The sequence below is a fragment of the Chaetodon auriga genome, chromosome 24 (assembly GCF_051107435.1).
Source record: "Chaetodon auriga isolate fChaAug3 chromosome 24, fChaAug3.hap1, whole genome shotgun sequence".
Classification (NCBI taxonomy): Eukaryota; Metazoa; Chordata; class Actinopteri; order Chaetodontiformes; family Chaetodontidae; genus Chaetodon; species Chaetodon auriga.
In genome coordinates, this window is record NC_135097.1 from 368,690 (window position 1) to 392,500 (window position 23,811).

At 47.7% G+C, this 23,811-nt stretch overlaps 1 protein-coding gene across 7 annotated transcripts in view; it reads right to left on the minus strand.

The window, feature by feature from the left end:
* The window catches only part of dlg4b (discs, large homolog 4b (Drosophila)), a 28,760-nt gene that overhangs the window by 2,650 nt on the left and 2,299 nt on the right, over positions 1-23,811 (minus strand). For 2 of the 7 annotated variants that reach the window (XM_076725342.1, XM_076725341.1), the window contains exons 2-18: positions 21,654-21,773; positions 18,130-18,197; positions 13,370-13,495; positions 8,518-8,568; positions 7,288-7,412; positions 6,987-7,156; positions 5,744-5,880; positions 5,505-5,667; positions 4,568-4,836; positions 2,519-2,621; positions 1,720-1,816; positions 1,455-1,631; positions 1,312-1,349; positions 1,185-1,232; positions 553-654; positions 312-484; positions 84-193 (exon numbers count right to left, since the gene is read on the minus strand). In XM_076725342.1, coding sequence (XP_076581457.1) covers positions 84-193; positions 312-484; positions 553-654; positions 1,185-1,232; positions 1,312-1,349; positions 1,455-1,631; positions 1,720-1,816; positions 2,519-2,621; positions 4,568-4,836; positions 5,505-5,667; positions 5,744-5,880; positions 6,987-7,156; positions 7,288-7,412; positions 8,518-8,568; positions 13,370-13,495; positions 18,130-18,197; positions 21,654-21,773 — 2,077 coding nt within the window. Of the gene's footprint in view, positions 1-83; positions 194-311; positions 485-552; positions 655-1,184; positions 1,233-1,311; positions 1,350-1,454; positions 1,632-1,719; positions 1,817-2,518; positions 2,622-4,567; positions 4,837-5,504; positions 5,668-5,743; positions 5,881-6,986; positions 7,157-7,287; positions 7,413-8,517; positions 8,569-11,603; positions 12,122-13,369; positions 13,496-17,518; positions 17,706-18,129; positions 18,198-21,653; positions 21,774-23,811 lie in introns of those variants that run through there. The other 5 variants (XR_013076655.1, XM_076725346.1, XM_076725343.1 and 2 more) reach the window with 4 other exon arrangements.

Below are 23,811 nucleotides of genomic sequence, written 5' to 3' on the forward strand. Positions count from 1 at the left end.
CAGTGGTGACCTCACTGGTGACCTCACTGGTGACCTCAGTGATGACCTCACTGGTGACCTCACTGGTGACCTCAGTGACTTACAGGATGTTCTCCAGGGATCGCGGTCGGATGAAGATGGCGATCGGGTGCAGCTGAGCGGCCTGCAGCCTCCTCACTGCGTTGGCTGACACGTCCAGGATGCAGTGTTTCCCCTGGTGAATACACACACACACACACACACACACACACACACACACACACACACACGTAAATGGCCTGGAATCATGGACCTTGGTAACCATGACAACACGCAAACCCTGTGCGTCTCACCTGCTCGGCCACCTGTCTCACACTCTGCACCGACGTCCCGTACAGGTGGTTGTTGTACTGGCCCGCCTCGATGAAGCGATGGGACTGGATGTCCCGCTCCATCTGTTCCCGTGACGACACAAAGTGGTAGTCCCGCCCATCGGCCTCGTAGTCCCTCTGAGGACGCGTCGTGTCTGCGGGGACAGAGCGAGTTACAGCAGCCACTTCCTGTTTGCTTCCATCTCTGCAGCGCGACACTTACGAGGGACGCAGGAGCCGAACTTGTCCGGGAACTCGGACAGCAGGTCGTCATTTATTCGGTCTTTGGTCGGCCCCAAGATGATGACGGGACGAGCGTAGTCCACTGCAGACGGACAGAGAGGAAACTTTATTGATACCTGCTGAGTATTAACAAACACAGTCACCTGGAGGATCCACAGCGAATCAGTGATGAGCAAGAGACATGAACCGACCGTTCATGTCTCTGTGGTCGTTTGTGTGTCTTTGCAGTCATTTTGCGTTTCTTTGTGGTCGTTTGTGTCTCTTTGTGGTCGTTTTGCATCTCTTTGTGGTCGTTTTGTGTCTCTTTGCAGTCATTTTGTGTTTCTTTGTGGTCGTTTTGTGTCTTTTTGTGGTTGTTTTGTGTCTCTTTGTGGTTGTTTGTGTCTCTTTGTGGTCGTTTCGCGTCTCTTTGTGGTCGTTTCGTGTCTCTTTGTGGTTGTTTGTGTCTCTTTGTGGTTGTTTTGTGTCTTTTTGTGGTTGTTTGTGTCTCTTTGTGGTTGTTTGCGTCTCATGAACGACACTGATGTGTAAGAGATATATTGTGTCATTGCTTTAACTATTATGAGAATAAAATTGGTTTCTACTGAGGTCAAAGGTTGAGGTGGCACTGACCTTCAATCTGAGTGATGAGCTCGTAGCTGTGAACGAATCCTTCTCGACCTGTGAGAGGGAAACCAACCGTTTGAGACAGAACACATACAAACATGTTGTCATTCACTGATTCCTTTGTTGTTTCCACCTTTGGTCTTCATGCGTGCCCACTCCTTTCTCTCCACCCTGAAACACACAGTACACACAGTTAGCTCACACACCAGGAGTGTATTAAGCGAGCAGCTGAGAATACTACAGTAGTATTACAGTATCTGTGTGTATCAAATGAACCTGTGTTTGGATGGGATGTATCCCAGCTCCTCCAGCTCGCCCTGCTGGTTCACTCGTCTGGCCTGCCACCACTCGTCATCTGCGCTGTCCATCACATGAAGAACCTCCCCAAAGTTAAAGTCCAGAGCTTGTGATAGGACGCCACAGTCCCACTGCTTATCGTAGTCAAACAAGGCCCTGAAACCACCCACAGTCCACCACGTCAGTACTTCAGGTGAGCCACCTGCCCAGGTGTGGTGCCTACAGGTGCACTGACACAGTTTACCTGATGTAGAAGCTGCGGTTGGCTCTCAGACTTCCAGACGAGCTGTTCATCATCTGCTCCCTCAGGTCATGGATTTTTGCTTCAAAACGACTGTACTCTGCGCACACACACACACACACACACACACACACACACACACACACACACACACACACACACACACACAAACAAACACTTTATTTGCTGGAACCAAGTAACACCTGTCAGGTGTGATTCTGCCCTAAAGTCTTTGGTTGAAGATCAAGTAAAGCTTCAGCTCAATAAACGTGATGTCATGTAACAAAGTAACAGTACTTTGACCTGAGTACTTGTTTTTGGTTTGTAGCAGTCCCAACCTTTTTGGGCCACCCGTATTTTAAGGAGGACTGCTGATGTCTCTTACATAGATAGACAGATAGACAGACAGACAGACAGACAGACAGATAGATAGATTTTTCTTGGACGTCGTAAGCTCTTCTTCGTCTGTTTCACCATTTGGCCTTTCCCCCTTTCTGAAGAAGCTCTCCAAAGACGTTTGTTTTTTATTCATTTTTGCTTGTGGGCTTACTTTTTTACTACCGTATCATGTGACCAAGACAAGCAGTTTCACATGTGTGCACAGGATGCACCTGTTTTTCAAAATAAAACTTCTTTCAGATTCTGATGATCAATAAAATATTTTCTGTTCAGTCTCTCTGTGCGGCCTGGTGTGTGTGTGTGTGTGTGTGTGTGTGTGTGTGTGTGTGTGTGTGTGTGTGTGTGTGTGTGTGTGTGTGTGTGATGTGTGTGTGTGTGTGTGTGTGTGTGTGTGTGTGTTCACCTTCAGGTCTGTACTGTGCTACTATGGTAACGGTCTGTCCGGCGTTCTTCAGAGCTGCTGCTGCCTGTTCATGTGTCGCATACCTGAGATCCACACCGTTCACCTGCATGCACACACACACACACACACACACACACACAGAGGAGTATCCAGACATTAAAGTAGAATCAGTCTGACATCTGGTGGTGAAAGCAGGTACTGCAGTTTGGAGCGTTAGCAGAAGTGCAGGAAGCAGTAAACAGTAAACAGTGAAGACAGAAATACACTGAGACATGAACTGGATGGACACGTGCAGGTCCAGTATCCAGGGTTCTAAATTAACTTTTTTGATCACCAGCCAATGTGGCTGGTGACCTTCTAAAGTTACCAGCCAATCAGAATTTCCACTAGCCAAATTTTTTCCCGGTGAAAATAAGAGATTATGAGTGCCACTGAATGCATTTGATCATTTTATTTACATTGTTGGCATGAAAAATGCACAGAAAGTACAACACATGAAACAAAATATACACAGAAAGTGCAAACATTTAATTTATACAAACAAAATATGCTGCCAGATTTATTATTTTATAAAAGACATTTTTCCAGTAAGTATTTAGTATCATTACATTCCTAATAAAATGTATTTTTCCTTTCAACTTAAAGTGTTTCTACTTTCCTTCTTTAATAAGAAATATATATAAGTAACAGCCATGACTTAAACACTTGCAAAAAATTGCATTGGTAATAAATTGAATTATGTTTGTACAACTAGAAAACACAAACAGTGCAGCAGTCAGTACTGCAGACTCCTTCGGCTCTCCTGATGACTTCGGGCTCTCATGGTCCTTTACTGCCTCCACTTTAAAATTATTAGTCCCCACCACAAAATTATTCGTCTTGTTTTTTTCTTTCGTGTACAGGCGGCAATCCTTACAAAACATGACGGCATTTTCGTGATCAAACACCAGCCATTCACGCCCTGTCAGCCATTTAGCGTTAAACTTTCTTTTCTTCGTTTCACACGCTTTGTCGACATTCTCATCCCCTGCCTCCTTCCTCTTCTCCCCCCAGACGTCTGTCCCAACCACCGCAGCATTTAGTTTAACTTTACTTTTTACTTTTAGCGAGCTCAGTCTCCTTTTTTACAGTTTATACGCCGCCGTTCATTCTTCTCCTTCTTCTTTGTGTTTGCGTTTCCGTGGTTTCTCACGCCGGTTGCACTACAGACTGTAGTGTGCCTGCGCACAGCCAATGGGCGTCTTGTACGTCATCACGTAGTATTACGACAGTGTTCATGGGAAATGTAGGACGGACTGTCAGGGGGACAAATGACCAAGAACTGTAGAGCGGCTCTGACTGACATGATTGCCTAATGCATTACCGGCCAAATTGGCCAGTAAGTTTTTATTTACACCCGCCAATATGAATTTTAACCCGCATTTGGCGGGTTGGCGGGTGTTAATTTAGAACCCTGCCAGTATCACTGTAACAATGCAGTGAGGGTACTACTTCAATACCACAGTAATACTGTAAAAAGACTGCAGTGTCAGTAAGTCAGCCACAGTCAGAGTACAGATCACTGAGGATCTGGTCTCTGGTCTCACACTGAGGATCTGGTCTCTGTACTCACACTGAGGATCTGGTCTCAGTACTCACACTGGGGATCTGGTCTCACACTGAGGATCTGGTCTCTGTACTCACACTGGGGATCTGGTCTCTGTACTCACACTGGGGATCTGGTCTCTGGGGATCTGGTCTCTGTACTCACACTTGGGATCTGGTCTCACACTGGGGATCTGGTCTCTGTACTCACACTGGGGATCTGGTCTCTGGGGATCTGGTCTCTGTACTCACACTTGGGATCTGGTCTCACACTGGGGATCTGGTCTCTGTACTCACACTGAGGATCTGGTCTCTGTACTCACACTGAGGATCTGGTCTCACACTGGGGATCTGGTCTCTGTACTCACACTGAGGATCTGGTCTCTGTACTCACACTTGGGATCTGGTCTCACACTGGGGATCTGGTCTCTGTACTCACACTGAGGATCTGGTCTCTGTACTCACACTGAGGATCTGGTCTCCCTTCCGGAGCTCTCCGCTCAGGTCTGCTGGTCCTCCTGCCAGGATGAAAGAGATGAAGATGCCCTCTCCATCCTCTCCACCCACGATGTTGAACCCCAGGCCGGTGGACCCGCGCTGCACACAGACTCTACGAGGCTCCCGGGAATAATCGTCCTCTCCCATCATGCCGCGTGGGATAGGTGAGTATCGTCGCGGTGACGGAGGGGGGAGGGCTTGTGGGTAATCACACATGTAGTCAGGCTCCATGTAGGCTGCAAAAACAAAGGACACGTAACACTGTGATGGTCTGAAGTCCTGCTAGTGCTGGTCTGTGAACCGAGACCCTCCTCAGGTTGTTCTCAACACGTTCCAGTGACGGAGTTCACACTAGCCTGAATGAACCGGATCAAACCAGTTAGTAGAATCATCTTCTGGAGGTCACATGAGCAGTAACACATGAGGACAAGTTCATCAGTGTTCTGACTGAAGGGAGGTGCTCCAAAGACACACCCTGTCCTGGACCCACAGGAGTGCAGACATGGAGACTGTATTTCAGTGCACCTGTTCACCTGAGCAGCTCTGAGAGGAATCTGTGTCTGCGAGACAAGCTGCACTGAGCAGAGAAGAAGTGACGGGTTGAAACCAGCTGTCCCACTAAAACACAAACGTAAAGGAATCTACAAAATGATGATGATGATGATGATGAATCACAGGACAGAAATTTAATAAACCTGCCGAAACAGGATGGAAGAACACCAGAAGTACCCAGAGGGGTCGAGGTGGGCTCAAACCATTACTGCCGATAATTAAAGAAATAAAGAGTTTAAAGTGCAGATCTGTTAAAGCTGAAACGTCTGTGATGAGAACTCATGCTAGAACCACAGGGAGGAACTCTGTCGGCACGTTACAGGTGTCAGAAACAGGAAGTGTCAGAGCTCACAGGTGTACATACAGCTGGTCAGGTCGGGGGGGCTGTATCGATCAGCAGGGTGGATGTACTGCGAGGTGGGCGTGGCCACCTTCAGGTAGACCACCTCCCCGGTGTTCTTCAGGGCCGACACGGCGTCTTCATGCAGGACGTCCTCCAGGGACACATGGTTCACCTGTTGGGGTCAAAGGTCAGGTTAGACTGGAGCCCTGTGGGTCAACAACAGATAAGTCCTGTGAGCGTTTCCGTACAGCCAGTATTTTGTCCCCGATCTGTAGCCGTCCGTCACGGTGTGCCGCTCCGCCCTCGATGATCTTGGTGACGTAGATGCTATTGTCTCCAGGAACATGTTGGTTCCCCACACCGCCAGCTATACTGAAGCCCAGACCTGGACCAGACAGGGACAGGATAAGGTTTGAGTAGAAACACTGCAGATGTTCTGTAACAGGGTTCTTTAAAACACAGTAAGGTTTCTGAAGTCTGCAGAACCATTGTGGAACCGTTAGGTCAGGGTTTTTCTAAAGCATTATCAAGATTAAAGCACTGGACAACAACAGGGTTCTGTAATGAACTACACCGATTCTCAGGTCTCTAAGACCAGTTTAATTAGTATAATTTATTTCTTTTGTTTTTGTTTTAATCTGTTCGAATAAAGAAATAAATAAATAAATAAATAAATAAAGTTTCTGAAAGACAGGATTAAGGTTCTGAGGCACGTAAAAGTTTTTGAAGAACAGTTCTAATAAAAATTCTATGTTGAATTATTAGAGAACATTCCTGAGAGTTTTCTTTTAATTTGTCGTAAAAGTTAGTTTCTAGAATCATCCGAGAAATCATCATCATCCGGGGTTCTTCAAAGCGTCAGTCTGGTCATAAAGTCTGTAGAACCATAGTACATCCTTCTAACAAGATTCTTCAAAACATAGTAAAAACTAGAACCTCTGTAACAGGCTAAAGGTTCTGCAGTACATTTGATAGTTGGAGATACTTCCTATCAGGGTTCCACAGTACAGATAAAGATTTCTGTCTAATTGGTTCTTTGAAGCAACATAAGGATTTTAAGGACCGCAAAATCACCAAAGAACCTTTGGAACAGATTATTTGAGGCACTAGAACGGCTCTGCAGCCTGTCTGAATCATTTGGGAACCTTCCTAACATCCATAGAATAACAGCTGATCCTTACTAACATGGTTCCTCAAAGCAGTCTAAAAGTTTGGAAGCAATAAAAAATCCACAGAGAACCTTTCTTATGGGTTCTTAAGTTCCATAAAAGTTTTGAGGTCTGTAAAATCGTCGGGAAACCTTTCAGGCAGGATTATTTAACTCCATAAAGCTCTGCAGCAGAGTTATATAGTTCTCTGAAGCTAAGAATAAGACTCCAAGGACTATAAAATTAGCAAAGAACCTTCCTAACAGGGTTCTTCAAAGCAAGAAAAGGCTGCTCAGAATGTCAGTGTGTTCAAAGGTCATAAAGAACCTCAAAGGCTTCTTACCTTTAGGTCCCTTTATCAGTTTGATCTGTGTGATGCGTTCACTCGGTGGGCGTCGCCGCAGGACGTACAGCCTGACCACAGGCCCCGCCTCCTTCAGCGCCTCCACAGCGATGGAGTGAGTGACCTCACGAACGTCCACGTCGTTAACGAATACGATGCTGTCATTCACCCTGGAGACAGAGAAGCCATCGCTGTGAGGACATTTTGTCTGGTCCTCACTGGTTCAAAGGACGGTCCGAAGGGTCAGACTTGGTTTAAAGTTCAGGTGAGAATCAGGTCATGTGTGAATGTGTGCGAGCACCTGAGGCGTCCGTCCTGGGCGGCGGCTCCTCCAGGGATGATCTTAGTGATGAAGATGGACGGGTCGTCTCCAATGTGAGGATTATCAGTTCCTCCTGCGATGCTGAAGCCCAGACCAGAGTTCCCCTGAACAAACACACATTGACAGAGAGGGACACACACACACACACACACACACACACACACACACACACAGAAATACACGTTAACACACACACATTTCAAATACAACAGAGGAGTGATTGACCCTAAACAATAAAGGACGTCCACCATATCCCTGAGACCATGAACTCTGCGTCTGGGAGGTAGCGGTTTGCTACAGGTGTCTTCTCCTCATAGACAGTTAGCGGTATGCTACAGGTGTCTTCTCCTCATAGACAGTTAGCGGTATGCTACAGGTGTCTTCTCCTCATAGACAGTTAGCGGTTTGCTACAGGTGTCTTCTCCTCATAGACAGTTAGCGGTTTGCTACAGGTGTCTCCTCATAGACAGTTAGCGGTATGCTACATGGGATACGACCTGTTCAGCTGTTCATTCCACCCTTGAGTCTGTTCGTTAAATATGTACCAGCGGCTGTTAGCTTAGCTTAGCATAAATACTGGAACCAGGACGAAATAGCAAGTGTATCATTGAACCAGCTCAGCTGGATTTTTAGAGCAGGGTGAAGCGTTTGACTGGCTGCACGACCACATCCAGCTGAGACTGGACCAATGACGAGATGTGTGTGTGTGTGTGTGTGTGTGTGTGTGTGTGTGTGTGTGTGTGTGTGTTTCAGTGACTGAAGTTCAGCTCTGCTTGGTTTTGTTTGTAAAATATTTCCTAAAATTAGCAGCAGGGAGCTAAAAATAAGCTTCAGATATTGAAGGGTGGAGTTTATTTCTGGTGAGCGAATCAACGACAGAGACAGCGTGTGTGTGTGTGTGAGTGTGTGTCTCTGTCTCTCTGTGTGTGTATCCATGTCTCTCTGTGTGTCTCTGTGTGTGCGTGCATGCCTCTGTGTGTCTCTCTGTCTCTGTGTCTCTGTGCGTCTGTCTCACTCTCTCCAGGGTTAGACCTAACTTGTGTCTCTCTCTCTGTGTCTCTCTGTGTGTCTCTGTGTGTCTCTCTGTCTCTGTGTCTCTGTGCATCTGTCTCACCCTCTCCAGGGTTAGACCTAACTTGTGTCTCTCTGTGTCTCTCTGTGTCTCTCTCTGTGTCTCTGTGTGTATCTCATTGTCTGTCCATGTCTCACCCTCTCCAGAGTGATCTCCTCGTACTCCAGCTCTCCTTCTGATCCGTTCATCTGGAAAACAGAGAAGACTTTCATCACATGATCCACCGTTTCCACGGCAACTCCATGGTAACAGCTGTTGAGCCCTCAGGGGGCTGGTTACCTAGGCAACTGTAACTGTAACTATAACAACCACCTCTCTCTCTGTGTCTGACATCATCTCTTGTTACATCACTTCCTGTTTGTTTCTGAAGAAAGGGTCAAAGAACGGAGGATGATCATCAGTCATTGATCGATCATCAGTCACTGATCGATCATCAGTCATTGATCATCATCAGTCAGCCTTCAGTCATTGATCGATCATCAGTCATTGATCGATCATCAGTCATTGATCATCATCAGTCAGCCTTCAGTCATTGATCATCATCAGTCAGCCTTCAGTCATTGATCGATCATCAGTCATTGATTGATCATCAGTCATTGATCATCATCAGTCAGCCTTCAGTTATTGATCATCATCAGTCATTGATCGATCATCAGTCATTGATCATCATCAGTCAGCCTTCAGTCATTGATCCATCATCAGTCATTGATCCATCATCAGTCATTGATCGATCATCAGTCATTGATCATCATCAGTCAGCCTTCAGTCATTGATCATCATCAGTCAGCCTTCAGTCATTGATCGATCATCAGTCATTGATTGATCATCAGTCATTGATCATCATCAGTCAGCCTTCAGTTATTGATCATCATCAGTCATTGATCGATCATCAGTCATTGATCATCATCAGTCAGCCTTCAGTCATTGATCATCATCAGTCAGCCTTCAGTTATTGATCGCAGCCTTCAGCTCGTCCACACCTGACTGAGCCACCATCACTGTTTCCTGCTGACCCCACCTGCACAATCACACCTGCTGTCACCTGTCCTCCACAGCTAGCTGCTATGCTAATATGGCTGCTGGCATGTTTATTTGCTCAGGTGTTTGGTGCTCAGGTGTTGCTATAGGTGGACGTCCAGCTGGTGGCTCCTCCACCTGTCAGTGCTCCCTGTGATGTGTGGAAGCATCTGAGCAGAAGGTAAAGTCACCTGGTTTCTGAGGAGCACATCAGTGTGACTGTGGACCAGGTGTGCTCGGCCAGGTGTGCATGTGGGACAGTGCTGTGGTCTCTAAATGATCCTCATGTGACTGACAGGGGGATGCAGTGGTTGCTATGGTGATTCTGGCTTCATTAGGGTGGTGACCCTCCAAACACCTGCGCAGGGGAGCGTCGTCATGGTTACACACACTGAGATACACCTGTCCTGTCGGTCTCTCTGCCTGTCTGTCTGCCTGTCTGTCTGTCTGTCTGTCGCTCTGTCTGCCTGCCTGCCTGTCTGTTGACTTTCTGCCTGTCTGTCTGTCTGTCTGTCTGTCTGTCTGTCTCTCTCTGTCTGTCTGTCTGTCTGTCTGTCTCTCTCTCTCTCTCTGCCTGTCTGTCTGTCTCTCTGTCTGTCTGTCTGTCTGCCTGTCTGTCTGCCTGTCTCTCTGCCTGTATGTCTGTCTGTCTGTCTCTCTCTCTGCCTGTCTGTCTGTCTGTCTGTCTCTCTGTCTGTCCACAGTTCACTTCATTGTGTTTGTCTCTGGAGAATCTGGAGGAGAGAGCTTCAATAGAGTTACATAACAGAGAGAGGGGGCGAGAGAGGTAGACTGACAGCAAGAGAGAGAGAGGCTGTGTTACAGTTCTGTCTGAATTAATTAAACCTATTCCTCGTTTCCTCTGACAGCCTCTCTCTCTCTGCCTCTCTCTCTCCCTCCCTCACTCTCCCTCTCCCTCTCCCTCTCTCTCTCCCTCTCTCTCTCCCTCTCTGAGTCTATGTCTCTCGACCACACTCCACAGAGAGGAGGCTGTGCTGTTTCCAAAGGTCAGAAACATGAAAATCTCTCCACGTCGATCAAAGTCTTACGAGCTGGAGGGGTGAATGTGTCTGTGAGGGTCAGTCCAGGTGCAGGTTTCTGTATCCAGAACCAACCTGGACCGCGAGGACTCCACAGTCCACATTCAGAGCTAGGCTAAGCTAAACGCCGAGCAGCTTCCTGAAGACAAAGACATGAAGGCAGCAGCTTAAAGTCAATGCTAACAGCCTGCAGCTAGCTCTGAGCTGCTGGATGACTCAGACCTTCATGTTCCCCAGGATCACCTGTAAGACCTGATCCACCATCAGGTCAGCACGTGACTGTCAAACTTAATTATAATACAGGTGGAGGCGTGGCTGCGCTCGCCGACATGATGTCACAGACGCTGATCACGTTCGATTGAACAGTCAAATCAGAGCTGATGAGTTCAGCAATAAAAACCTCGAGATGAAGATCGTGGACCATATTTCACTCTGTGAGCGCAGGTGGTCACCACGATGACTGCTGTCATCCAAAGCCACGCCATGACGGCAGCTCGCCATTTAAAGAAGACGAAAGGAGTGTCACGGCCTCTGACACGCCCACCTGTCATCCATCATTCTTTCTGATGCCACCTGTATGACCAAGCACCACAGGTGCACCAGGTGAGTGTGTTTGACACGCCTCCAGCACACGGCGACCTGCACCACGCTAACAGCTAACAGACGAGCGGCTAACTGAAGACAGACAGCACTGTGTCTGAATGAAGTCAGGGTCAAAGGTCTCATGGCTAACATTAGCTGAAGCTAACAGTGTGGAAGCTAACGGCAAACAAAGGTGAAGACTGTGACGTGCAGCGAGCCGAAGACACGTTCAGCTGGAGTCAAACATGAGACAGAGACGCGTTCAGCTGGAGTCAAACATGACAGAGACGCGTTCAGCTGGAGTCAAATATGAGACAGAGACACGTTCAGCTGGAGTCAAGACAAACTCGTGGTTACTAGCTTCAGGTGAAGCTAACGGCTAACAGCTGCAGCTACTTCGCAGTTAAATAACAAGTAGCCCAATCAGAGCAGACGTGAGGCAGTATTCGTCCCGCCTCCCGCCAGAGGCAGGTGTCCTTGTGACAGCACGAGTGGTTAGACAAAAGGCCCCTCCCCTCTGCTCTGGAGCCAATCACATGCTGATGAGAGCAGCTGATGTGTGATGCAGCGGCGGCGGTTCCTACCATCATCCTCTGCCTGTGTCTCTTCGCTCTCCTCACGTTGTTGATGAATCTTCTTCCCATCTTCTTGGCGTACCACACCGACACAAACATCACTTCCTGTTTCTCTGCCTGTCTCTCTCTCCGCCTGTCTCTCTCTCTTCAGGCTGTTACATAAAGACTGACGGAGCGACGGATGAATAATTAACGAGCGAACAGAAAAGAGAGCAGGAGCAGCTCAGCACACGCTCGTTAAGCTCGTTAGCCGTCGTTTCCTGGACGCGTTGATGATGATGATGATGATGACTGATGATGAAGCAGAGCCTCAGACATGACGGACAGCTCAGAGCATCACTCTGCATCCCTTGTTCTTCCAGAGAGAGAGAGAGAGAGAGAGAGAGGTGATGGACGACAGCAGTCCTTCGTCAGACGAAGAGCGAAGCAATCCTCCCAAAAAGAAAGAGAGGAGCTGTTTATCGCTCGCCCTCCGTCATCCCTCCTTCCTCCTCCGCTCGCCCGCTCTCTCTCTCTCTCGCTCGCTCGCTCGCTCGCTCGACCCTCCTGATGCTCCGCTGCACATCGCCCCCTCCCCCCTCCTCTCCCTCCCCCTCTCTCTCTACCTCTGTCTCTCACTCTCTGAAGGAATACCCTCCCCTCTGTGATGTCACTCTGCTGCCGTCCAAGGGAGGGGGGGGGGGGGGGTTGGGGGTGAGATGATGGGGGGGCACACGGGGGGGGGGGTTACTTGAATTCTTACGAAATAAATGATTTCAGCAAACACACACAGGCCATTGTTGTTGCCATGGTAATGCCCCCTGCCCCCCCTCCAGTCTCACTGTTGCCATGGCAACAGCTGAGCAAAAAAGGCAGAGGGATGTTTAAGAGGCGGTGTGTGTGTGTGTGTGTGTGTGTGTGTGTCTCTCTCTCTCTGTGTCTCTGTGTCTCTCTCTCTGTCTCTGTGTCTCTCTGTCTCTCTCTGTCTCTGTCTCTCTGTCTCTGTCTCTCTCTGTGTCTCTCTCTGTGTCTCTGTATTAACAGCGGCGTCCCTCCAGCTGATCTCAGCTCTTCTCTCTCAGTGAATATTAATAACAGCTGACCTCAGACCTGCTGCTGAGACAGCAACCAGGTCATTCACAGACCCTCCTCAAGCGCCTCTCAAGGACCCCTTCAGTCATCTCAAGCACCTCTCAAGGACCCCTTTAGTCATCTCAAGGATATCTGAAATGTTCCCAATGACCCCTTCATCCTCCTCAAGGACCTGTGAAACCTCAGACCCACAGTTCCACACTCCCTAGAACTTCCTCAAAGGCCTCTAAAATGTCCCTGAAGACCACCAGAACCGTCTCAATGACACTGAGAACCTCCCTGTGGACCTCTGAGTCTTCAAATACTTCTCAAAACTCCACAAGGACCCTTAGAACTGTGTCAAGGACCTCTGCAGCCTCCTCAAAGACCTCATGCGCCTTCTCAAGGACTCCTTGAGGCTGAATGTGTAACAGACCAGCAGGACCTGCTGGCTTCACTAAACTGTCCCTAACTGTCCCTGTCCCTGTCCCTGTAAGAGTTGAGCTCAGACCAGAACCCAGAACCTTCTGAAGACGTCTCACATTGTCCTTAGCGACCATTTCTTAAAAGACCTCCTGAACCTCACTCACACTGACAGCTGAATTCTGGGACGTGTAGTGCAGAACGGCCACAGTGTGTGTGTGTGTGTGTGTGTGTGTGTGTGTGAGTGTGTGTGTGTGTGTGTGTGTGTGTGTGTGTGTGTGTGTGTGTGTGTGTGCGCGTACAGTGAGTGCAGCAGGGTGTGTGTATCCGTCCAGGTGTGCGTGGCTCAGCTCGGTGCTGCGTCCGTGGGTCATGTGACCAGGGCTGGGGTCGACAGGTGGAGTCTCATCGTCTTGGTAACGATACTTCTGCAGAGACACAAATCACATCAGGTGTGAGAGAGAGACCAGAACCACGAACACACAGAGAGAGACCAGAACCACGAACACACAGAGCACTGAAGATGGACTTTCTGTCCAAACTTAGAATAGATGGAAATGATTGGTTATTAATGCATGACATCATTGTCTCTTTTACACACACACACACACACACACACCATCAAGGTGACCTAAACACTCATTTTGACTCTAAACCTCCACAGAGAGAAACACAGGGAGGAGAGAGGCAGAGATGGTGATGCGGTTGCCATAGTAACAAGAAGGCCCATAGAGCCTCTGTTGCCTGGCAACTGACATCACTGTATAGAGGAGGAGCCAGAGAGAGACTGACTGACAGACAGACAGACAGACAGTCAGACAGACAGACAGACAGACAGACAGACAGTCAGACAGACAGACACACACACACACACACACACACACACACACACACACAGACAGACAGACAGACAGACACACAGACTGACAGACAGACAGACAGACAGACACACACACACACACACACACACACAGACAGACAGACAGACAGACAGACAGACAGACACACAGACAGACAGACAGACAGACACACAGACTGACAGACAGACAGACAGACAGACAGACACACACACACACACACACACACACACACACAGACAGACAGACAGACAGACAGACACACACACACACACACACACACACACACACAGACAGACAGACAGACAGACAGACAGACAGACACACAGACTGACAGACAGACAGACAGACAGTTTTTTGTGTCCAGCTGACCCACACTGAAACAGACCAGGTCTTGGAAGAGGCCAAATGCTGATCCAGCAGATCCAGAGGAGTCGCCAGATCATTCCTTTCTACCTCCACACCGACAGACTCGCCTCAGGCTGTAGTCTAACTGAGGCTCACTGACTCAAGTGACATCACTCGAGGACACTGGAGGCTTTATCAGACAGAACACCTGGAAACACCTGAGAGGACAGCTCACAAAATGACTGGAGTGCCCCTTTAACCTGTGGATCACCCATGGCGAGGCGCATCCGGTGCACTAAGGGATGTGCTGACCTGTGCAAATTCCCAACATGTGGGAATCTCGACTGCATAATTTGTGGTAGTGGGGAACTGCGTATGATCTCTCCCCTCATTTTCTGTTTTGTTTTGTTTTTTTTTTAAAACAATTTCCCCTGGCGATCAATCAAGGATATCTGAATCTGAATCTTAATCTGTCTGTCTCCTAACCTGTCTATCTCTTAACCTGTCTGTGTGCCTGAATGTCCATTTAGTTTAAACCAGTTTCAAACCAGTTTAACACCAATACAAACCAGTTAAAAATATTTGAACGGGGTGACCGGTGTCAATATATAACTTACACATAAGTCCTGACCTCCTACCTCTGACCTCACAGTGACCTGACTTCAGATCAGTTTCAGGCAGTGAGGAGTTCAGCGGTTCATATGGGATTGTGTGAAGTTTGTTGACGTGTTGCTGAAAATCTGCCTGGCTGATAGTTACAGTCTGTGTTTACACGCGTGTTTCTGACTGACATGTGGCCTGCGGCGCCACACACGCTACTCCACACACGCTGTCAAACACGCCTCATATATCCCCTGTTTCACACACTCACAGCATTAAAATTATACTCATTTCACATAAAATTTGGTGTAAACTGATTCCAGCTTGAATTCTGCCTGAGCCCACAGAGGATTCCAGTTATATATGATCAGACAGCTGGTTAGAACTGGACCGAGCTGGTCTAACACTGGTCCAACACTGGTCTAACACTGGTCCAACACTGGTCTAACACTGGTCTAACACTGGTCTAACACTGAAGTAACATTGGTCTAACACTGGTCAGACACTGAACACTGGATGAACAACATGTAACTGATCGAGAACAGGCCTCGAAACACTGGAAACTACTGCAGGTTACACTGATGTGACCACAGGAAAAGGTCTAACCCGGTGGTCTAAATGGGTCTACACTGGTGTGAAACCTAATAAAACAACTTTAAAACTGGTCTGAGACAAGTCCAAACCCAGTATAAAGCTGGTCAAAGCCTAAACCAAGCAGGTCCACTTGGCCTGTGCTGGTCTCAAAGCAAATGAACCTGATATGAAACAGCCTAAACTTGACTTATACTGGAACTAACTGGACTAACTGGTCCACCGCAGACCAGCATCTGTGTTCATCACTGGTCTAAACCCAGTCTAAATTTGGTCTGAACTGGTTGTGGTTATGATGTGATTGAGCTGGTGTCTTTTCATTGGTTCTCTGAAACAGACTGCTGTCCAATCAGGAGTGACTGAAGATGAAGTCTTGGTATGAATACACAAGAAGACTTCTGTGTGTGTGTGTGTGTGTGTGTGTGTGTGTGTGTGTGTCCATTAGCAGTACTGATGTAGCTAAAGATAGCAGAAGCTATTTTTGATTCAACACATCCATCTCTCTTTCTCTGTGTGGAAAAAAGATCCAGACAAATATTACACGAGGAAACACTGGAAGAAACGGAGAGAAAACTTCAATAAACATACGACCAAACCAGAGCTAAAACACCAGTAAACACAAGAAGACCAGAGCTAAAATACCAGTAAACAGAAACAAACCAGAGCTAAAATACCAGTAAACACAAACAAACCAGAACTAAAACACCAGTAAACACAAACAAACCAGAGCTAAAACACCAGTAAACACAAACAAACCAGAACTAAAACACCAGTAAACACAAACAGACCAGAGCTAAAATACCAGTAAACACAGACCAGAGCTAAAATACCAGTAAACACAAACAGACCAGAGCTAAAATACCAGTAAACACAAACAGACCAGAGCTAAAATACCAGTAAACACAGACCAGAGCTAAAGCAGACATCAGATCTGAGCTGTGTGAGCATCACGTTTCGGTGTCAGTTTGACGTCTCACATGTGAAGTTCATCAAAAGACTGTTTTCTTTATTTTAGCTTCATATCCATCGAGCAAACAACACGATAATAACATGAACAAGATTAGAAACGCGTTGACAACATGGTAATAATCAGGGCGGCTGTGGCTCAGGAGGCGCAGCGGTCATCCACCCATCAGGAGGTCGTGGTTCGATCCCTGGCCTCAGCAGTCCACACGCTGAAGTATCCTTGGACAAGATACTGAACCCCAGAAACTACTCAATGCTGGGCCATCGGTGTGTGAGGTCACATGTACGTGACTCTGGATCTGACAGATGACTGATTGGTACTGTAATAACTTCTGTGAACAACATACAAACTCATGCACAAAAGATAAAATGATGTCTCTTTGGACTCTTTGTCGAGGTAAAGTTTGAACAAACAAGAAAAACTCAAACGTTCAAATAAATCACGATGCCTCCGCTGAGCGACATGCTAACGATGTTTCACATCTGAAGAAGTCGTCAAACGGTCGTAACTTTGTCCACAGTCTGTCTCCAGATGGTTTCACCATCATCTGTTCAGTCACCTCCAAACGACGAGAGCAGCCACTTTACTGAAGGACAACCGTGGATGTGACATATCAGAGTGACGGTGCACTTTAGGAACACCCCCGCTGGACGAGCTCGACAACACACGACCTGTTGCACCTCGACCGCAATTCAGAGCGAGCGTCACGGATCAAAACCTCGGTGAAAAGTATCTGGAACATGAGAAACGTCTGAAAACACACGTGACACGATGTTTCCACATGTGCTGCTAACAGCCACCTACAGGCTGGAGCCAGCCTGAGCTAACATACATGCTAATGTGACCAGGCTAACTAACCACACACACACACACACACACACACACACACACGTAAAGACAGACAGACAGACACAGGGCAGTCAATGAAAACATGACGGTAACAGCAAACATAAACACATGAAAACTGGCTTTAATGGTTTATGAGGACGCGCGCACACACAGGGTTTATGAGGACAAACGTATGTCCTCATAAACCCTGTGTGTCGGTGTGTGTGTTTCAGCAGATACACGCGGCGGTCTGCTCTTACCTTGGTGGTGACAATGCAGAGGCAGTCCATATCCACACACACACACACACACACACACACTCACACACACTCACACACACTCACACACACACATTTCCACACACACTTACACACTCATGCTCAATCTGTCTCTCTCTCTCTGTCGCCCTCCCCCCCCTCTCTCTCTCTCTCTCTCTCTCTCCTCGTTCTGTCGTTCGTTTGCTCGCTCGCCTCCTCTATCCCTTCGTCTATCAGCACCGAGCGAGAGAGAGAGAGAGAGCGAGAGAGAGAGAGAGAGAGAGAGAGAGAGACAGGGAGAGAGACAGAGGAGAGAGAGAGAGAGAGGGGGCGAGCGAGACACATTAAAGAAACTGGTGTGTGTTTTTGGTGGGGGGGGCGTACACCTCCTTGGGTCACTCTGGTAGATGACAGAGGTAGAGAGACATAAAGACAGACTGTATGTGGGGGGGGGGGGGGCTCCTGTTGCCATGGTGTTATGCAGCTGTTGCCCCGGTAATGCTGCTGCAGCAGCTGTTGCTAGGTAACAGTGATGGGTGTTGCCATGTGGATTAAAGACAGCAACAGAGAAAGTGAGCGATGGTAAGTGTGTGTGTGTGTGTGTGTGTTCATACCTGTCCAGGTGTGTGTGGTCGGCTCATCTGATTCTCACAAACCGTCAGCTCATAGAACTCCTGAATGTCTGCACACACGCACACACACACACACACACACACACGCATTAATCGTTATTGATGTGTCAGATTCAGGTGTGTGTGTGTGTGTGTGTGTGTGTGTGTGTGTGACATGCTTCGACCAATCACACGCAGTCATGTCACTCGTTGCTGAGCAGTGTAAAGTAACTAAGTACATTTACTCAATTACTGTACTTAACAGTTAACAGATTTGAGGTACTTGTACTGTGCTTCAGTACTGTGTTCTCATGGTACTTTCTAATCCTCCTCCACGTCAGAGGGAATACTTTACTTTTTACTCCAGTACATTCATCTGACAGAGTAACTTTACAAATGAAGGTTTTTACTCACAAACACACAAAGAGTTGATCAAATTTGATGTTTTGTTGTATCACATGAAGAAGAAGAAGAAGAAGAAGAATCAGAGGGACAATCCCCTTTATTCGTCACACAGATACATGCATCATGCCCACACACGTCATGCACTGGTGAAATTTGACTTCCGCCTTTAACCCATCCTGGTCGTCCTTCCTCCGCGGCAGACCAGGAGCGGTGGGCTGCCATCCAACCGGCGCCCGGGGAGTCACCATTGGTCAGGTGGTGATCTTCTTGCATGTTTTTAGTGGGGGTATATTTTTAAGGAGGATACCCCAGGTGAACATGGGGAGAACAGGCCTTTTTCCTCAAGCAGCAGGCACTGAAGGCATGATGGAGGACACACCCCCGGTGTCCGCAGCGAGAATCGAACCCGGGACCTTCTTGCTGTGAGGCCTTTTATTTTGAATACTTTAAATACTTTCTCCTGATAATACTGACAGAGTTTTCTGAAATAATATTTTCAATGCAGGACTTGTGCTTATGAAAGAGTATTTGTACTTTTACAAAGGAAGGCAGAGGAATGACATGATACATGGTTCAAGTACCTCCGTACAGTACTTCAGTACCGTACAGTACTTCAGTACTTCAGATAACGGATCATGGTGGTCTTCCTCTGCAGAGACCTGTCATACAGCCATGGCTGGACTCATTAAAAGTAAAAATACAATAGTATAACAATACTGCATTTTACTGCAGTAAAGTCCAGAAGTATTCCTGGTAAATGTACTTTTATCACCTGATGTGTGGCTGGTGCTGACAGGACCGTTCACACCTGCTGTATTTCTGCTACGCTGTCTGTCAATCAGAGCCCCCACAGGAAGTCCCTCCTCTCTAAACAACAGGCACTCTGCAGCAGGACGCCGTCCGGCCGGCAGCGTCTCGACATCAGTGACGGACGGACTGAAGAGTCCACAGACGAGACCTCAGAGTCACGACAGGAAACCGAAGACTTCTGTCGTCTGACGCTGAAGCGACGGCTCGCTGCGTCTCATTGGCTGTCTGGTCATTATTCTGTGTTCACTGCCTCGACGTGACTCTGACTGTCCTTTAGAGACGGTCTCTCATGAACAGGGAGTTTGCTGGTTCGCTCGTTTTGTCTCTTTTCAAGGATCTGAAGTGGATGTGTGTTAGTTTAGTGTTTCCTCAGACCTCAACGCAGTACGTTCAGGATGGAGCTGAAAGGGAGGAAACATCACCGACACTTCGTTCTGATGTTCTGATGTTTTCTCACCACAAAAGGCGACAAAGGCCTTGAAGTGAACTCTCTCAGCGTCGCCATCGTTTACCAGCAGTTTGTTTTGTGTATTTGTTGCATCATTCCCCAAAATGACTGAAGCAGCTGTCGTTAAATTTAGTGACAGTTTGCTCAATGAAACCAAACGTTGTTTCAGATTATGACAACAAAATAAAGGAAGGTGTCATCTGCAAAGAACATCCACGTTATTCTTTTACAAACGTTTCATAAATGTTTTCTGTATGAAACAAAGAATGACGGCAGTGAGCCGTGGAGACGCCCAGAAACCTTCAAACAGCAGAGTACTACACCTCTGATACCTCACCTTCACGGTGTACTCAGCGGTGACTGAAGTATGTGTGTACACCTTTCTCTACACGTTTCCTGTACATGTACATCCATGTACATTTACGTGTATATTCATTTCTATATATAATAATATTTAGCTGGCTCCTGTTAGTGAACTTTGACCTTTGACCTTCGATAAGCGTCAGTCACATATTTGTGTTGTTTTGTCTTTGTTTCCTCGTTTTCTTCTCGTGAACGTGTTTGTTCTCACCTACAACCTGAAATCAGCAGTAAACCTGCTGAGGTCATCGACCAATGAGGAGTCAGCAAACAGATCACAGTTAGACAGTTAATAAGACGCACACACACACACACACACACACACACACAGGACTAATCCCTTACACGTGGGATAAAGATCTCATCCAATCACTGAGCTGTGTTGTGTGTGGTGTCATCAGTGATGTCACAGTGATGACACCATTAAGAGCAGATTAACGCGGGGCAGGGTGGCGGCGTCGGTCCTGAGATCTGGACTTCATAAGTCCTTCACTAAGTGCGAACATGTCGTCATTTTCTGCGTCAGGTGACTCCATTAAACCCCAAAAACTAAAGGTCCATGTCGAGGCTGCCGTTCATCTCAGGAACATCAGAGAAAGTTGCGGCCAATCAGCTCACAGCTGCCTCGGCGGCACTCGGCCCTTCGGGTCAGTTCCAGTCTGAAGCGGTTACGTCCTCTGATGGGGGGCCGGATCTGGTTCAGTGCCGGAGCCGGATCTCAGCACGGCCTTTGAGGCGGTAGGTCCCAGCGTCCTGGCTGACAGGCTCGGGCGGTGGGCCTCCTGCAGCCCTCCTGCCGTCTCCCAGACTCCCTCCACGTCTGAAACTGCTGCTCTCTCCTGTGGTGTGCCTCAGGGGTCATGTCTTCTCCTTCTCCTCCTCCTTCTTCTCTTTCCCCTTCTTCTCCTCCTCCTGCTTCTTCTTCTTCTCCTTCTTTCATTGAAGTCACAGCTGATGTTCTACATACTGCCACCTGCTGTGCCGGCGGAGGAATGTAGCAAACATGTCAAACAGGTGGTTTTTGCTCGTCTTTGTTTGTTTGTTTGTTTGTTTGTTTGTCTGTTTTAAATTCAGTTAAAAATGCAGGAGGTTTATGGGGAAATATTCAAACAGCAGGACAGAAGTGTAAAACAAAGGTGAACCCCCGTGAAGGGGGGGGCGAGGGGGGGGGCTGCCATCACACTGTGGGACATCACCTCTTCAGGTACAAAGTGGTATTACGACTGGACGGGCGCAGCTAGCTGGTTAGCATGCTAACATTCAAGAGATCTCTGCAACACAGGACGACGTCTTTGACTTAACGTCAGAACTCTTCTTCACACTGTGACGATGATGATGATGATGATGTCTGTTTTTCATGGACGCCGCAGCTTTGTGAGGAGTCACAGAACAACACTGTGTGTGTGTGTGTGTGTGTGTCTGTGTGTCTGTGTCTGTGTGTGTGTGTGTGTGTGTGTGTGTGTGTGTGTGTGTGTGTGTGTGTGTGTGTGTGTGTGTGTGTTACCCAGCAGGGCCTGGAACAGGTCACTCTGGAAGATGTTCAGCAGTTTCTCTGCGCGACCTTTAACTCCTTCAGCAGCTCCAGCCTGACAGGCCTCCATCACCTGCAGAGCGCGTTCAGTATCTGAGGAGAGCAACCAAGACAGGCTTTACTGGACTCTGCTGGACTCTGCTGGACCTGACTGGACTCTGCTGGTCCTGACTGGACCTCACTGGACTCTGCTGGTCCTGACTGGACTCTGCTGGACCTGACTGGACTCTGCTGGACCTGACTGGACTCTGCTGGACCTGAGTGGACTGTTCTGGACTGTTCTGGACCCCACAGTCCTCAGAGAGGACCTCTGTGTTCGGACACAAAGCTGATATCAGTCAGCTGGTCTCACCGGTGGAAGGTAACAAGTACTTTTACTGTAAGTGTACTTCAGGATCATGTTGAGGTAGTAGTACTTGTGGTTAGGTCGCGGTTTCATTTCAAGAACTCTCCGGTTGGTTCACTCCAAACTGAAGTCTTGAAGTCCAGAGGCTGAAAACAGGTTTGTGTATCTGAACTTCTTTCCCGTCGATCAGCTGACGACCCCCCAGACTGGTCTGCTGACAGCCTGGGGGGTCGGGCCCCGCCGGCCTAGACTAGCTAACTGTATACGAAGTATTTGAAAGTAGTTCCACCTGCAGCAGCTCTAACATTGTAGTAATGGTACTTTTACTCAAGTTAAAGTATTTCTTGTACCAATGGACGGGGGACGCACAGAGGAACGACTGAATAAAGATACCACTGAAGAAGAAGAGTCAGTGCGCTGGTGGAGGATCTGTGGCTGTACTGGAACGCTCCCAGTGGCCTCATGGTCAATGCTCAGGTTCGACTCTGAACTGGAGGACCTGTGTTCTTTGTCTTTCCCCACGTTTCCTGTTGCTGTCAAAATAAAAGCCAAAACGCCATAAAATAAACTAAAATGTCACCAGTTTAAAGGTGGGTACGACTGACCTTTGACCCTGTTTGCTCACACGATGAACGTTATGCAAATCAAAGTCGATGTGATACTGTAGTACTATGAGCTGAGTACAGTCCTGTGATGCTTCTGATAAACAAACAGCTCTCTGGACTGAAAACAGCAGAAGAAGAAAACGGTGCTTCTTCTTCCTGTTTCACAGCAGTTCCGTCCATAGACAATAACATACGTAGACGCCTCACAGACTGACCTATTGGAGCTAACGTACAGCGCGGCCGCCATCTTGGATGGGTCTCCCATGCGCCCCCGGTGCCTTTATTTCTACGGAGGAAGGTGTTTGCACAACTACAACAATCAAAACTCCCCGAATTTTTACCCGGTTTTCACACAGTTTGGTTTGTTACAAACCAATGAGATGTAGTTATGAAACAGGACGCTGTCACACGTTAAAAATACGAGATTTCATGCTGAAATACTTTTTTAAAGAGCACAATACAGACACGTGGTACGCATATTAATAAATGTATAAATGAATTCATTTTATTTTAATAACAGTTTGATTGTTCATTTCTCTCTCTCTCACACACACACACACACACACACACACACACACACACACACACCTGTTGACATGCGTATTAAACTTTAAGTTTTTTACTCTGTTTTGTTGGAATAAAACTTCACCAAAACAAACTGTCGAAACCAGGAAGGTTTTTTTCTTTTTGACCAACTCATCATGTGTGTCGGCCCACAGTGCACTGCTGCTGTCACACACACACACACACACACACACACACACACACACACACACGCACGCGCACACACACACACTCACACACACACACACACACACACACACACACACATATACATATATCTGCTCTCTGTACGTTGACTTCTGTTGGCTCTGGTGCGAGCCTGGAGTGAGGAGACCCAACCAATATGGCGGCGACGCTGGATGACGCTCCAGCACGTAATGAGGCGTCTACGTATATTATGTCTACGGTTCCTTCAGTCAGAGGTCAAAGGTCACAGGGTGACCTCACACTCACAAACACAGACAACATGAGACAAATACGACTGATGACAGGACGAAGATGAAGAGGAGCAACGAAGGTGAAGGAGACATAACACACACCAAACACATACTGAACACATACACACACACACACTGAACACACACACACCAAACACATACACACACACACACACACT